Source organism: Podarcis liolepis (assembly GCF_965112155.1).
Source record: "Podarcis liolepis genome assembly, chromosome: 1".
Taxonomy (NCBI): domain Eukaryota; kingdom Metazoa; phylum Chordata; class Lepidosauria; order Squamata; family Lacertidae; genus Podarcis; species Podarcis liolepis.
The window spans coordinates 62,611,238-62,628,715 of record NC_139554.1 but is presented as its reverse complement, the minus strand read 5'-3'; the positions used below and the strand labels follow the sequence as shown (position 1 = coordinate 62,628,715).

At 41.6% G+C, this 17,478-nt stretch overlaps 1 protein-coding gene across 2 annotated transcripts in view; it reads right to left on the bottom strand.

Moving 5' to 3' along the window:
- Nucleotides 1-778: 778 nt before the first annotated feature.
- Nucleotides 779-17,478, bottom strand: part of BBOX1 (gamma-butyrobetaine hydroxylase 1) — a 36,140-nt gene continuing 19,440 nt past the window's right edge. For both annotated transcript variants that reach the window (XM_083464865.1, XM_083464864.1), the window contains exons 4-8: nt 13,168-13,366; nt 7,331-7,436; nt 3,096-3,292; nt 2,478-2,644; nt 779-1,504 (exon numbers count right to left, since the gene is read on the bottom strand). In XM_083464865.1, the coding sequence (XP_083320991.1) occupies nt 1,344-1,504; nt 2,478-2,644; nt 3,096-3,292; nt 7,331-7,436; nt 13,168-13,366 (830 nt within the window). In that variant the 3' untranslated portion in view covers nt 779-1,343. The remainder of the gene's footprint in view (nt 1,505-2,477; nt 2,645-3,095; nt 3,293-7,330; nt 7,437-13,167; nt 13,367-17,478) is intronic.

Genomic DNA, 17,478 nt, shown 5'->3' with positions numbered 1-17,478 from the left:
CCCCTCCCCCCCGGCCCACAGTCCGTGACTGGTGGAGGACGGAGAAACCCGGGGGCGCCATCTCTCGTAAGGTAACAGTTACCCCTTCGCGCACCCAGGTCTCCGTCACACAAGCCAGGTCAACTCCCTGCGAGATAAAGAAATCTCGCAGGGTAGCGGTTTTGTTGCCTATAGACCTGGCATTGCACAACACCAGTGAAGGAGGTGAGTAATCCTTGCTCACCCTACCCTCGTCTCTCGGGATGGGGCGCAGATTGGAAGGGGTACGAGCATATCCATATCTCGATCCCCTTCGCCTATAACATCTGCCCCCACCGCAATTCTGGACCAATATTGGTCAACAGGGCTAGAATGAAAACAACCAGAGTCAGTACAACAAAAACAATTCACCCTAATTCTTCTAAGTCCACTTCAGTAACAAGAGCAAGGCACAGGCTCTCAGTTTCATCCAGCAAAGAAACATTAATACGAACTGGGTTTAAAAGAATGCCAGCATCACTCTGTGCTTGTTTATTGTTACTATTTTAAAAGAAAAGCAGTATCAGTTTGCCTTTCAGATAATCTTTTGGGACTTGATTAGAAGATAAAACGTGTTGCTCTCCATGTAGCAGAAGATAAAACGTGTTGCTCTCCATGTAGCAGGCAAAATACTTATTACTATTGTAAAAACCTGATAACTGGTGGTGGTGGTTGATACCGTTGTCATCAACACCATTTTTAGCCTGTCTTTCTGTCTGTAAGAAGTTTAGAATAATAATAAACAGTAAACTCACAATGGTTAACACAAGAAAAATCAACGTTTATTTTTTTAAAAACCCACCCAAATCAATGAAACATTTTAAAAAGTATAAAAGACAAAGCCAGATGAAAACAGTGAACAGTACCCTTCAAAAGCCTGCTGAAACAAAACAGCTTTGCTTACAGAGCAGCAGTGATATAACTATGTGGACTTAAATGGGAAGGGTATTCCACAAAGTAGACACCATTACCAGAAAGCCCCCTGCCCATTCTGGTTTCTTTGGCAACATCATTGGCAAAGCATAAGCTTTCAGATGGGCTCCAATACTTGTTGCAAATTCTTCACCACTTCTGCCCGGTCATCCTAGTTGCTTCCTTGCCCATAAATCTCTGGGAAAAATAGGAAGTTTGGCCAGGCTGTTGTCAGCGGGAAAAGCCGTTTACATGATGTTATGCTAACCACTCACGTCAACCTTGTTTTAACAGGGGAGCAAGAGCTAAGACAGCCAGGAATTCCCTGAGAACACTGAAAACCTAGTGGATCCGTTGAAGGCTACCCCACACCTGCTCAGGCTGCAAGTCCCCAGTAGTCAAACTTTCAAGGGTTACTTTCTGCTCAGAACGTTCTTTCGCAAAATTCGGAGCCTTGACATCACCACATCCCAGTCTGCATAAGCCCCTTCAAGGTGACGGGATATCTCTGTTCCTGCTTCGTAACTCTGCCGACCGTGAAGTAAACGCCAGTTGTCAAACACTACTATTTCACCTATAAATATGACGAAGGGTACGTTTTAGAATACAATTAGTAGTAAACATGTATAGAGTTTTCGAAAATGTGATAGACCAGGAGAAGTGAGAGACCAGGAGAAGGCCGGCCCAAGACATTTTGGCACCTGAGGTGAACCACAAAATGGTGCCTCCCTCCCTACTAGGGAAACAAGGGTGAGGGAAGATCTACATCAGGAACTGTGGGGGAAGGGAGGATAAATATCAGCATTGGGGTCTGCTGCCCCTGTGGATTCTGCCACCTGAAGCGGTTACCTCATGAGTGGGTCAATCCTGCTCATAGCTGACAATGTTTTGTGTTAGTGAAACCCCATCAAGGCATTTTTTAAAATTGATGTGGCAATGCATATATAAATAATACAAATTTGTTGGATTTTATTGCACTAGCCAAATAACATCCAAAGAAGGAAAAGAAAGGGGAACACACACACACACACACACCAGTCGCTACATAGCTAGAGAAGAATGACAATATAGTTTTGAGCAGACCCAAGAGTAGGAATGTTGGAGAAATTCAGTGCAGTTCACATTTTTAAGGTGAATTTTCCCATTTCATGAAAAAAAAATCAATTTGGAAAAAAAATCTCTTTCAAAATTCAACCTATTTTTGGGATTCAATTCTCTCAAGAGAATGTGAACAAAACTGTATATATCGGTGAAAATGACATAAAAATGCAAGAGAAATTCATTGCAAAAAATGTATGTAAGTCAAAATTGCATGCAAATGTGTATATTAGGAGAAATATGCACTAAAATGCTGGTGAATTCTGGAGAGGACTTTTTTTTAATTGCAACCTATTGAGGAAATGCAATGAACTGCATTTAAGACTAAAAAAAAAAAAAAAGGGAAACTGAGAGAAACCACAATTGGTAGATTCTTCACTCCTGCATAAGAAAATTGCTATTCTTGCTACTGAAAGCATTTTGGCTTATTATGCAGTTACTTTACTTACCTGGTTTCATTTTGTAGATGCATTTATTATCTTTGCTGTTTAATAAATCAACATAGTCCTTGAGAGCAGCATAAAATGGCTTTACTTTTTCAACAGGTATATCAAATACTGTGTCTCTGGTTGCATTGTTGAAGTTGATACGAACAACTTCCCCTTTCTCATCCACACTGTTGAGATATATACATAGGGAGAAAAATGTGATGTCCTGAAACTATTTCAACAGGTTTGGTGTAAGAAAACATAATTCGTAATTATTTGAAATTGCGTCATCTTATAAGGCTCCCATAGCAGCAGTTCTTCACTACCATGCAGTGCTTTGCTAAGGGGTATGGTAACAAAAAGCAGAATTAAAGATATAAAGATAAATTTCCCCTCCCCCCCAACCCCGCAACTCTCCCCACCAAAGTATATTACAATGTGATACATCTAATAGTACAGACTTTTTTTTGAAAAAGCTGCTGTTTTTTTCTTGTCCACAAGATGGCAAGCTCACTTTTTGTTACTGAAATGGTGCACAATGATAGCTGTTGCCTGTAATTCAAGATTAAACAGCTAGGCAGTGCCATCAGTACAGGATGAGATTGGTACGGTATAATCAGATGCTACTTTGTTACTTACTCTATAATTTTTTGTTTGGACTGCATGGAGAAATCGCAGTAATCAACCCCAATATCTGTGAAGTCCACGTAGGTGGAGGTCAGGATTTGGAAGGCTTGAGGGTTTTGTTCCTTAAGCTTGTTTGCTACATGAAATCCATCCACAACTTCACTTTCTCCCCCAGTAGGAGTCTGTTTTATACAATGGAGTAACTGAATCTGTAAGAAATTAATGCCACGTTATAACAGGCACCGATCTAGAAATGTCCCCTTTCATAGTCATCAGTTTATTGTTGTGGACTACATTTTTATTTTATGGACGCGGGTGGCGCTGTGGATTAATCCACAGAGCCTAGGACTTGCCGATCAGAAGGTCGGCGGTTCGAATCCCTGTGACAGGGTGAGCTCCCGTTGCTCGGTCCCTGCTCCTGCCAACCTAGCAGTTCAAAAGCACGTCAAAGTGCAAGTAGATAAATAGGTACCGCTTTGTCGGGAAGGTAAACGGCGTTTCCGTGCGCTGCTCTGGTTCGCCAGAAGCGGCTTAGTCATGCTGGCCACATGACCCGGAAGCTGTATGCCGGCTCCCTTGGCCAATAATGCGAGATGAGCGCTGCAACCCCAGAGTCGGTCACGACTGGACCTAACGGTCAGGGGTCCCTTTACCTTTACCTTACATTTTTATTTTTAAAAAAATCATTTCATCTCTGAATTAGCTTTGCTTTTGCCTATTGCAAACCACACCCTAGGCCTTCAGGATGGGCTGGACTAGATTTTTTTAAAAATTGAAAAAGGTTCTGACTCAGTACAGTTTTACACCTGTTTTCTACCAGTATTGCTCCAGTGGCAAATGGTTATAATACTTATAATGAAATCTGGATCAGGCCTAGATCATCCGTCATATGCACAGATAAGTATGTGCCATTACTTTATCTCTATTTCCTGGCAGGAGAGATGCCATTTCAGTGCAAACACAAAACAAAGCTGGCTAATAAGGGTAATGAATGGGCTTGCTGACCAATAGCCATTATACAGCTGCTTGATTCGATTTTTGCAATTGCTCCTGAAAAATGTGGGGGCAATTGTATTCAGGCAGTTGCAATTACTCTAATTAAAACTAAGACACTGGGTATGTTTATGGTGCAAAAATTATGGGGAGCTTTATAAAAGACTCTTAAGTCTAATCATACTGTAAAACATTGGGTTAAGTGAATATAAAACTGCCCAAGCACTTATTTCTGCTCACTTGATGTTCCTACAGGTAAGACTACTAATCACCTTTATCTGCAAGACTTTGGAAGGAAATCAGTGCTTTCTGCCCATGACTGTGGCAGTAGCAGTAAGGAGTAGGGCTGACTAATGACTGTGTGTGTCAGCTATCATGCCTTCAATCCTTTCAAACCAGCAGGGATAGAACCCTGACCTGTCCTAATTTGGAGCTTTCCTGGAGTCCCCATTATTTACTAAAGTGGGGCATGGTATAGGAGGAAGGGGTCCAGAGGTAACAGAGCCTCTGTTTGGTTAAGCCATGGAAAATGGAGTTCCATTTAGGTACTACTGTGAGAATGCACAGCAGCATCCAGCGACATGAGGAAAGTAGAGCTACGTTTTCCATTGTTCCTAGTGGCCAAGCTCACTACTGCTTTCCTTGGGGCAAGGAGTTCCATGGGCATGCTTTCCTCAAGAACTGACCTTTGCTCTCGAGATATTACGACTCAGCCTTTGGGCAGAACTTGCTGATCCAGAGACTCTAAGTCAAGAAGGTTTTTAAAAATATATTTTCCTCCTCCTGAGCCCACCCCACTGTAATCACCTTCTGTAAATTCTTCTCCAGTTCTCTCTTCACACTCAGCTTATACTTTATTCCGCTTCCAGCTGCCAGTTTCTTTCATCCCTCCTCCCTATTCCTTTTACATTCACTTCTTCCCCCTATAACTGCTTTCTTTTCTTACCTCTTTCCTTTCGATACCCAGTTTATTGATTTATAACGTTATTATCTTACTAATAACTATGAATGGTTAATATCTATTAAAATATGTCACTTTCTAATTTCCTTCAGCACTTTCTCAGGCCCTTTCTTTCTCCTCAGAGGAGGGAGACCTCCCTTCCTCCCCTCCTTCCCAACTAGCTTTACTCAGTATGCAAGGAGTTCCTGGTGCTGGCATTGGCTCAGCCAAAAAGCCAAAGTACAGCAGGGCAGGGCAAGCAAGCAAGTGAGGAGGCACTGGGCAGGATGTGGCCCTGAGGCCCACCTTGCAGCAGCCCAAGGTTCACTGGTGAGTCTCAGCCCACTGTCCGAAAAAGACTGTTGTGAAGGTGGGGCGGGAGAAACGATATTTTTGGAGTCACTTTGTGCTACTCTTTGCAAAACATTTTGGCAACATTTCAGAAAGCATCGTAAAATTAGGCAGACTGAGAGAGCGTGTAGATGGCAGATTGCTTCCAAAAATGAAAAAAAAAGACAAAACAAAACACCATTTCTATTTCCTAAAAGTATTTCTGAATTGAAAAAAGATTGTGGCTAACATCATATGGCAGTGTGTGATTCTTGGCACATGAGACAGTGAGCTAAGCTTCTCACATGAGGGATACCCCTCTGTTTCCATGCCATACCCGCTTGTACAGCATTGAAATGAATTTTCAAGGTAGCGCAGTGAAAGATCTGGCACCTCTTTAGAAGCACATGATGCTGGCCTGCTCCATTCATTAATAACACGATTGCTACAAATCGTCTGAGGGCCTTGAGCAAAAGTTTCCGACAGCATCTGTGGTCTGCACATTAATCTCCCGCCTGTGCTAATGCAGACAGAAAGGCAGAGCTTTTGTCACCATGTCATAAGTTCATTAGGTTATTCAAGCGCTGGACAGACATGTTTTTTCCATGTTCTCCACTGCAACGCCTTTGCTTCTCGACAAATGGATGCTTTCTTGTGGGCGAGGGAATTTGAAGGCTGTCCTGCCCCCACTGCACATTTCTCAAAGCTACAGGTGAATGCTGAGTAGCCCTTGATTTAGGAGAGTTGCTTTGTCTACATGAGCCTTCCACAACCTGGTGCCGTCCAGATGTTTTGGAGTTTAACTCTCATCAGATCCCCTGGGGGACACCAGGTTGTGAAAGATTGGTCTACACCAGTGTTTCCCAAACTTGGGTCTCCAGCTGTTTTTGGACAACAACTCCCATCATCCCTAGCTAGCATGACCAGTGGACAGGGATGATGGGAATTGTAGTACCAAAACAGCTGGAGACCCAAGTTTGGGGAACACTGGTCTCTACACAGAGAACTTGTTGGAATCAGTGTAAGCTCCACCAGAAGGTGTATTCACACTGTTCAATTTGCCCTTCTGCTGACTTATTGGCAATCAACAGGGGATTATAAGACTCTGTTGGATGTTGATTGTATGCAGTTGGCATGTGGCTGTGGGACCTGGTTAAGGTCATGTGAGACCACTCTAAAGATCTCTCACTTTTTTCCTAGTGGGAAAGCAATGTTCAGTGATGTAGGTGCTTGTTCCTCTGAAAACTTCTCTGCAAAGTGTCACAGAGCTCCATCTTCTTCTCAATCCTGTTCCAACATAGATACAGGACTACTGTCTTAGACCATATGAAGATTCAGCTGTTGAAAAGATCTTGTAGTTGTTGCTATTGTGCAATTAATACTGTCCTCATTTTACTTACAGATGTCTCCCCATCTCTCCCAGTTTGTAAGATCTACCACCCACTATGGCATCAGAACACCAATAATACAAAGATGAATCATAATTTATTTAGAATCTAAACTTCTGTTTTCTGAGGTTCTCATGGGTAGCCAACATAGTGACCTCCAGATGCTGGTGGACTACAGTTTTCATAAGCCCAGCAAAAATGGCCAATGCTCAGGGATGATAAGAGTTTTAGTCCCTCAACATCTGGGGGCCTCATGCTGCCTACCCCTCTTGTAGATTGTTGAGACCCAACTGAAGCTGAATCCAGAAAGAATAACATAATGGGTGACAGGTTGTATGACGAACTGGTGGGATGGAATAGCATCTGGAAATAAACTTTGGTCACTGAGAATAAGGGAGCAGCAGCTTGATCAATAGCTAAGTGATCTTTTCAACAACTAAATTCTGCCTGAGCTTACAGGATAATGATAGGTAGAAAAGTAAATAAAAAACATTGACAAACACAGGTTTCAGATAAGATGGTTTTGGATAGTTCCTAGTTTTCTCCTTGCCTCACTAGACAGCAACACTGCATGTAGGAACATTGCTTCCTCTTACCCCAGGTGGAAACTGAAGAACAGGGTAATCAGTATGAAAACTCAGCTTCTCAGTTGTGTAAGCCACATTGTTCGCGTCCGCTTTGTCTTGAACTTGCCATGTGGGCCTTTATAATGAGCAAGAAAGAAAAAAGAGTGGTTGGAGAAAAACGTAATAATCTACCTGTAAATCTGGCTACTTAAAAAAATTGGCGGGTCATAAAATGTGCATCATCATTTTTATGAGATGACTATTTTAGAACCACCGGGACAAGAGGGGAAAGGGTTAAAGCTTTTTTCCCTGCTAGCTATAATCTTGATAATTACCAATTCCCCAGCAGCTCCCATTTGCATTTACACATTCAATGTCATGGTTAGAAGAGACATTCCTCAGTCTCTCTTGCATAGAAGGGAATACTTTTTAACACTACACTTGTCGATATGCTGTTTCTGGAAGTACTTATAAATTCATTTTCATTAAGCGGTTAAAACTGTTTGATCAATCTAATCAATTGAGTGTCTAAACACCAAAGCTCTAAGCATTATAAGCACTCATTCGGAGTGTCTAGATGCCCTGCATTTTTCAGTGAAGTTTGTTTTGATATTGCTTGGGACATCAAAGGGCTTCTTTACAAAACTTGCCTTTCAAGATAAAACAAATGCGCCAATCATAAATATTGAGCTATATACACATCTCATTCGTTCCCCTTCGAAGTTAAGAGCAGGCTGCACAACTAATGCTCCCTATTTCCCTCTGCATTTCCAAGGATTAATGAACTAACATGAACAAGAAAGAGCGCCTTTGCTGGCAACAGGGACAGATTATACAGGGTGAAATGGTTGAAATACAAGGGAACGTAGAAGACAACAACACATTGCAATGCAGCCAAAATATGAAGCAGAGGCCAAGACTGAAAACCACATTCTCTGGTTCAAATAAACTTTGGGTGATGGAATCCCGTCAATATCAAAAGCATAATACATAGATCAGACATTGTTTAGGAAGTGCCTGTCAATATACACAACCCATGTCATAGCTCAAGAAAATAATTTAAAAGGAAATATTTAACATATATTTGGTGTAGAACCAATATTCAAGACATTGCCCACTGAAAACTGAGAGAGAATGTTTATTTTATATCACACCTCAAATAAATATTTATCTGTTATTATTTATCTGTTGTTATGTGTTCAAGGATTTGAGTCAGACCTAAAATCTGCAAGCAGAAATTCTAGAAAGATGTGAATGGTAGTCACAAGACTATTTAAATGTCATGGGGAATGCCATATGATTGCATGGTACATTATGTACTCAAGAGAGTGTGAGCTCAATTCTGAAATATGACAACCTCAACCACATTTCCACCCTGCTCAATTTGTATTATGTCATCTGGGCTTGATGGTACGTTTGGCCTCTTTAATTAAAAAGGCTCCAAAACAATTTACTGGTTCCCAAGAAATTTAACCCTTGTGACTTGGTTGCTTCTGAGGAAAGCTTTTTAAAGAGGGTGATAGCTTTCTTTTGTTTTGTTTAATCTGCTTGCATCCCGTGTGATTAATGCACTGGAACATTACACCCATGCTGGGGGATACAAAATTAAATGCAGCCCAGTACAAACTTGGAAGATTAACAGAGGAAGCTGTAACTAAGAGGCAAGGAACCCAAAGTAAAGATGCTTGAAGAAAAGAAGAATGAAGTAGTGGAGGATACAGGAATTGAAGGAGAAGGTTGGAGGACCCAAGGAGAAAGGAAAACTCCATATTAGAGGGCTGAATAATGCTGGTTCATAGTGGGTGAAACACCAAGATGTAATTATTGGGGATATTTTCTTCCAAGGCAGTTGCTTTTTCCTATATCCTAACGCTACTTATCTTGGGTGCTGTAAGTCAGGATCACTTATTGTACTTTCACCCTCTTCTGCACAGAATGAACTGGCTCTCAAGATGACCAGTGATAAAGTGCAATATATAATGTGTCCCATACAGCAGAAAGACCCACAGATTTGTTTTGTTTATTGCCCTATTTGTATCATTGTTTACTACCTTTTATATATGCTTCCAGAGTACACAATAGTTTATTTTTGTATCTGTGAGTCTGTTTTTTCTTGTCTAAAGATGATCAGCCAGATCTTCCTTGCAAGTATGATTTATTGTATAGCGACTTGTTTTGATTTTTGAAATTTAGGAACCCAAATCTTGGGTTTTGCTTAAGCATGCTATCAAACACAGGTCATCAACTGGTGTTGGCCTGAAAAAAGGTGAATTGCAACAGGAGCACTGCCACTGTGCAAAAGTTGTCCACGGGTCTGCTAGGCTATAAAGGCAACATTTCACAGTTTGGCTTCTATCTCTGTCCCTTTTCTTTGGCTCAGAGGGGCCAAGTCATCTCCAAGAACCAGCTTTTATTATCCACACAGGCCCCTGATTTCATCATGTGTCTGGGACTCAAGTTCTCTGGCCTAACAATTACTTGTATCTAAAGTGCTTGTAAAATTTAACTACAATTCCACAGATCGGGAGGGTATGTTTTAAAATAATTCTTTAATTTCCCCCTTTGACTTTTTTATTTTTAAAAAAGACAGTTCACTTGATCCATGTTGAAATTTGGCTGTGCTAAACTTTCCCTTTCTACAAATTTGCCAGCCTAATTAAATATACAATTTATAGATTAGCAACTGCACAGTGGATGTGCCATTGGTGTTTTTGTTTAGTCGTTTAGTCATGTCCGACTCTTCGTGACCCCATGGACTAGAGCACGCCAGGCACTCCTGTCTTCCACTGCCTCCCGCAGTTTAGTCAAACTCATGCTGGTAGCTTCGAGAACACTGTCCAACCATCTCGTCCTCTGTCGTCCCCTTCTCCTTGTGCCCTCCATCTTTCCCAGCATCAGGGTCTTTTCCAGGGAGGGATGTGCCATAGAAGAGTGCATATCCATTGTCAATGTTTGTTTAGTGGGCCACTGGGACTAATTATCTGTTCTTTTTTCATACATTCTGGAAATGGCAACATCCCAACTTTTATTTGTTGTTGTCAGTGACCAGATAATTTCAGCCTAGCAAGACGAAGGTTTTGTTTTCCTTCAGTCATTCTCTTAGTACTTGGCTGAAACATTTACTTCCTCTCTCTTCATTAGCAAGCGACGGACTAATGAGAGAGAAGGATCTCCTCCACTATTCTCAGCATCAGAGTTGGATGGCCCTATTTCCTCCATCTACACCATACTACGCTTAGCCAACCCTGCATACACCAATACAGGATTCATGTGGCCTTGTACAAAAACATTATCGGGGGAAGCAAATCATTGCTGCTTCTGGAAGGAATGTGACTCTTCTAGCCAAGCCTTAGGAGTATTTTTCTTTCTTCTGTTTATTTTAAATAGCTTCATCCATAGAAGGGAGAGACATTTGTTGTTTATCACACTGTTAACTCTCAAAAGGAGATGCTAAAAATAAAAGAGATGTTTAGCTGGAATTGTTATTATCCGAGAGGCGAAAAACATGAAAGGTATTCTTTGGCTCCCTCTCCCCGATGTTCTGGATTTTGTGTCTAAAATAGTAAAATCTTTAACCAACAGAAATGGCAAAATTACAGATGGTAACATTCAAATGTGGCATGCCTTTTCTCCTCTGCTTCCCCCCACCCCATTTACAAGTCATCAGAGAGAATCAATCATCAGAACTGTAGATATTAATGACGGTTGTACGCTTCACAATTGTTGCTGTTTTCTCGGGAAGGGCTGCTGCTCGGCCTGTGCTGAACGGCGAGATCTCCTTGTGGTGGACAGCGAGGTCTGAGAAGTCCTGACTCGAAGAAAATGTGTGTGCAATGGTGGGGATGGCTGGCGCGGCTGCGTTTGAGCAGCAAGCCACGCCCCCACGAGCTTCCCTATTGAGTGCCCAACCGGGGAGGGGTGTGGCGCCAGCCCTGGAGTTGAAGCAGGGGGCGGAGCACCCCCTGCATGATGCGGGGATCGTCTCCCGCTCACAACCCCTCCCCTCCTGGGAGGAGGAAAGGCTTTGTAGAATGCTTTCCTCAGGGAGGCTGGTTTGACGCCTTTCTTACCTATCTTACAAGGGCCTGTAGATTGGCAAAAAGTAGACCATGACAACTGAATAGGCTAGAGCAGCTGCGGAGAACCTATGGCCTTTCAGATATTACTGAACTACAACTCCCATCCTCCTGGGCCATTGGCCATGGTTACTGTGGCTGATGGGAATTGCAGTTTAGCAACATTTGGAGGGCCAAATGTTCCCCGTTCCTGGCCTAGGATCAGAAGGCCAAATGGTTGAGACTGTTAGGGATCCACTATTCTGAATTATGAATGTCTAAATGATAACATTTTCATGCCAACCATTTTCTAGTGTGGTAGAGAGCTTTCAGCTTAGGACAGTGTTTCACAAACTTTTCTCTCTGGGCCATTTTCAGAATAAAAATATTCTCGCGACCACCAAATTGCTTCATAAGAAATACATTGGAAAACAAAAATAAGAAACTTCTATCAGTGCTTGATTTATATAATAGAACACAGCTATGTTAGAATATGATCATGGGACATCCTGAAAGTATAAATTCAGCTACATGAATTATCTGCAAACTATAATTATACATGTGTCTCTTACATGTGTACCTTAAGTATGTATACAAACTCAATGAGAGGTGTGAGCTTGCTTTTGCCAGGTAATATCATTTATATTAGGTCTAATTTGAGACAAAATCCCATCTCCTCACCAATAAAAAGAAACCTTTCTCTTTTCTGATCTTTCATATTTGTCAAAATTGAAAATCCCTGTTCATAACAATACAACATGGAGAACTATAGAAGAATAGCCAATGCTACTGAAGAGAGGCATGGATACTTTCTGGTTGTATATATATATAAAATATTACTATACTATACCACACTGAAATGTTTTAAATGTTTCTTTGATTGTCCATGAATCTTCCTGCCAACTAATTGCACTAGTTGCTGGTTCAGTTCAGGACCAGGCCCCATTTAAAGCACTGTGCTGAACTTTAAAGCCCTAAACAGTTTGGGACCAGGTTACCTGAAGGACACATTTACCTGCACTCATTCAACCTTCAAGGCCCTATTTATATGTCCCTACTTGGGTAAGTGCAATCAGGTTGGTAGGCAAAAGGGACAGGACCTTTTCAGTGGTGTCCCCAGGACTGTGAGACTATATTTCAGCTAAAATTTGTAATGCCTTATCTTTGCAGGCCTTTAAATGGGCCCCTAAACTAAGGTTAACAGATGCCCTTGTTTCCCAGGGACAGTCCCTGGATTTACAAATCAGTCCCCTGACAAAATCCTATCATTCCTACTGAAGTTGAAAAGTGTTCCTGGATTCATTAAAAAAAATAAAATCTGGTAACCACAGCCTAAACTGCTTTCTCTTAAATAAGGATTTCATTGGTTTGCTGCATAAATTTCCCTGAATTTCTGGAACTGCTATAAATTTGTATAATTTTATCATTCTAACCGGGTTGAACGTTTTGTGATTAGATGATAGAATGGGGGGAAACAGTACACAACAGAAACTAGGATGCAATACCTTGCATTTCCATCATCTCTGTAAAGTATCTTGCTAGAATCTTGTACCACTGACTATCACTATGGAGAAAAATTAATGCAAACTCATTCTGTGCCAGTGTATTGTATACTTGAAACAACCAGCTGGAAAGCTTTTGCGCCAAATAAATTTATCTGGCTACATAACTATCACTAATGCAAAGAAAATGCTGAATTGATAGTAAAAGAATAAATTAATATCTCTCTACTCCCACCCCTGGAGTGATGTCAAGCAGCAATATGGGTCATAAATTTGACAAGAGCAAGCATATGTAAAAGCTTTAACTTACCCATAAAATGTGAGGCGAAGGAATCCAATACGTTGCCCAAGTTTAAGCAGCTCTCCCTGTCTGCTGGCTGCTCCTGTTAAGAGCACGATCCCTGTCCTTTTAAGGGTGACCAGCCACTTGTATGCACTTTCATCACTGTGCAAGACCTCTTCAAAGGCCAGAGTTGGCAGCTGAAGATCAGAACCCCAGTACTGACGTTCTGTAAAAGCCACATTAAGAAAAGGGAACACATAAAGAAGTATTAATGATTATTAGATTGTTAATGAAAAGTACTAATAATAAGTACTAATTAATGAGAAGTATTAATAAGATCTACTTATTTCAGTGTTACAAACTGGAGTCTATCATTAAGACACACAAAGCTGAACAACTCCATTTAAAAGAGGACTCTTTCAACCCCTCACAGTGCTGCTGTAGCATTTTATTAGCCTTGCATGAAAACAATGCAGCCAATCTTTTTTTGTACGGCTTCCGAAGGGCATCTGCATCTGCCAAAGGGGAAAACGTCCCTCATTATTAATGTATAGGGGGATACTAAGTTCAAAAAGTAACCCCTGGGACATTTCCCAGGAAAGGACTTTGCTCTTTTACAGTGTGTGCAGAATGCTGCCTATTGTATAAACAGACACAAGCTTTAAAAGCAATTCTAAGAAGCCATTTGCCTCTTGCGTTATGAACCCACCCAACTAAAACCTATCCAGTCTAGCTGAAGATATCTTTTCTTTGTGTCATGCACTAAGTTAAGAGGCAAGATGCTCCAGGTTCAGCCACTGTTACTGGAGCACGAGGAATGCAGGGGCTCAAAGAGTGGGTGTGTGTGGGGGGGTACGGCTGTCTTCATGCTCTGCCTATATGCACCCCAAAGCATATGTTGCAGACAGGATGCTGGATTAAAATGGACCCTTCACCTGATCAGGCAATGCTCTTTCTATGCTCCCATGGAGCAAAACCCATGCACTTTCTCAGGGTTATTATTATTGTCTACTGTACTTTCAGCGATGCATGTGATGATCCAAGATTTCCCCTGGAATTCTTGGTTTACCATCAGATGGTTTAATTGCTGCCTGATCATGAATGGAAGAAAAGAGCCTTTACTGCAACTATCTATACAGCAGTAGCATAATGCAAGCAAAGATACACAGACCCAACAGAAGCAAACAAGCTAATTATGAGCACACTGTGTGTGGGTGTGCCAGCACATAAGTACATACAGACCACCCAAATGAATTGACTTCATTGGAAATTTTTCTCTATAATAAATTCAGGCAGCCAAGGAAACTTGCTAAGCATCCTTTGCCAATTACTTGATTGCTAAGCAGTTAGATTATGACAGGGGAAACATATTTCCTACTGGTCTTCAGGAGAAATGAAGGACAAATTAAGACATGGCAGAGCAGTTATAGTTGCCTTAGTCACGCACTGGGTGAAGATTAAGCCATTTTCCATTTACAGCGAAATCAAAGCGCATGGACTCCCCCCACTCCCGTTATGCTGTCTCCTCATGGTTTGTCAAGCCCAAACACCTCTTCTCTCAACCTGACTCTGATACCAGAACTGATTTTGATTGGGAGGAGAAGGCTCACATGGCAGACTGGAGGGGAAGTATGGGGTGGGCGATTCACTCCCCTGACTTGCACTCCCACCTCCTTCTTTATACATGAATAGAGAAGGCAATAAATAATTAATAATAATAATAATAATAATAATAATAATAATAATAATAATTTTATACTCCTCCCATCTGTCTGGGTTTCCCCAGCCACTCTGGGCTGCTTCCAACAAAAGATTAAAAATAAATTAAAACATCAGTCAGGACGATGGGGGTGGAGACGCTCCTTCAGGTATACTGGGCTGAGGTTGTTTAGGGCTTTAAAGGTCAGCACGTACTGGGAGCCAATGTAGGTCTTTCAAGACCATTTAATTTAACTATTATGGCTGTCCCCAGGGGAAATGCTGATTGGCCCAGGATGCCCCACTCACATGGAAAAGCTCTGTGAGCATACATCAGAATGCATATAGACCTCTCTTTTGCAATTACTGAATATGTATCAGACGGGGAGTGTGGCACATAACCAGGTTCATGAACACTTGCCCTGTCATATCGTGCAAAATAATAAGTATGAAAATGGTGTCTTCTGCTTCTTGTAAAAGTAAAAAAAATATATTATTGAGTTAAACTAGTTGAAGCAAATGAAAGACTAAGAAAAAGGAAATTAATTAAAACGACCCCACTATTCATGGAAATTTCCCAAAGGATCATCTCAGAGCCGGTCACTGAAAAGATGATCCACAATGAAAAAAATGTGTTTCAAGGATGTAGGAAACTACCCTGGATTATTAAAAAAGAAAAGAAAAAACCCTTAAATGACAATGGCTGTTACTTTTGAAATAGCCATTCCAAGCTGCCATGTGGAAAAGCTAAAGGAAGGCTCCAAGAACCATCTGCTTAAAATTGCTTAAAAGTAGAACCTTTCTAATCACAAAATTAATAATTATCCCCTGGTAAAAAGTAGAGTTTGCACTGCACATACGAACACCCTGTGGAATATTATCTGCTTGTTATCATCACTATCCTCTTGCCAAGCCAAATAAGATTAAATAATTAAGGATATTCTGTGAGTTCATTCAACTAAACAACAAGGAAAGACATCATTTAACATTCCAACTGTTACTGAGAAGTTACAGTTTGTGAGGACTCAGAGTGGTGGCTTGTAACCTACTGTGAATGGCTCCTCCTACTCCCTACTCCAGCTCCTACCCCTTGCGCTGGGGCAGGTAAGGCCTGACCAGCATAATCAATCACAAGATGTGGTCACATATACCATTTGAATGGCAACTGGGATAGGAGGGCTCAAATATTTTATTGGGGGGCGGGGGACACAAAGGGACCTTGGCCTCTAGGAGTTGGCTTCTACATTCTGGGGGCAAGGGACCTTCTCTCAGCCCTATGCCTGCCCTGGGATCTTCCCCAAACTCAGACCCAACAGCCCTCAATGCACTCAAACCACCTCCTTGGAACCTCAATCCAGTTCTCTGCCCTGCTTGCATGTTCAGAAGACAACCTACAGACAAGTGGAAAATCCACAGCTGAACTACGTGGCAGGACCTTTTCAGCAGAACATTCCTAAATCTACAAATGCTGTGGCAGACGAAAATGGTCTCCAGTTCAATTATTAAACATAGCTATTAAATTCAAGTTCTGTTTAGGAAAACAGACCAGCAGCAATAACTCTGCAGGCGTTGTTCGAGCCCACCATAAACTTAAAAGTGGTGGGTACTCAAGATTTTAAAGTTAACTTGGTTATTTATTTCACATGCTGTTTCTTGTGGCAGGTACGCATCTCAGTGTAGTCAGCAAAAGCTGCCCCGAGCCGACGACTGCAAGTAGTAAGAACAATTTTCTCCATTTGCAAGGTTTGCACTTTCCAACCACAGCTAGCATGTCTGATTCCTCTGGCTTAAGCCTGTTAGAGGGAGAGTCCAAGAAACACAACGCACACATCCTAATGTAAACCATCCACACAAACCATCTTTCTATCTGACTTTGTGTTTCTAAGAAGCTGCGGCATGACTGACAAGTTGCTGATTCCCCCCCAAAATATTCCTGAAATGAAGAAAACACAGTGTGGTCCTTGAGGAGAAATGTAATCACACCTTATTAAATTCCTTAGCAAATCTGCTCCAACACACATTTTGCTTAGTGCTGGACTCAATAAACCGTGGTTGCTTCACTATAAACAAAGAATGGCTCTTCATGAGGGGGATGGAAGGTTGCTTCCCAGATTAAGCCACTCTGACAGTAATAATTAAATTACAAAGCAAATCCAGTAAAAGATAAATGCGTTTGCCTGGTGCATAAGTCCTGTGAAAATTGATGGGTTCCACTGTACGCTTTATTTTCTAGTTTTTCTTGTCTTATTTTTTTGATTTGGCTCCTGAGGTCCCAGCAGCAGAACCCCATTCAATGGGATGCGTCCGCTGGTGGGAAGGGAAATTATTTTCATAGATTCCACCTTCTCCCTGCAGTTGCTTGAAGACTTACTCCAGAGCACTTGAGGACCCTCCAGAACAGTGTGTGTGGCTACAGGGAAAAGAGGAATGAGTGAAAATCACCTCCTTTCTCCTTCCATGAGATGGAGCCTTAGCTGGATCAAAGTCTCTTCCACAAAGCCATTGTAACAAGGAGAGTTGGTTAGGCTTAGATCTGTAGTCCTCTCCACTACTGAAAAGGGGCCAGCCCAAGACATTTTGTGGCCTGAGGTGAAGGACAAGATGGCATCTTCTTCTAATCCATGTACAGAAGCTGACAAC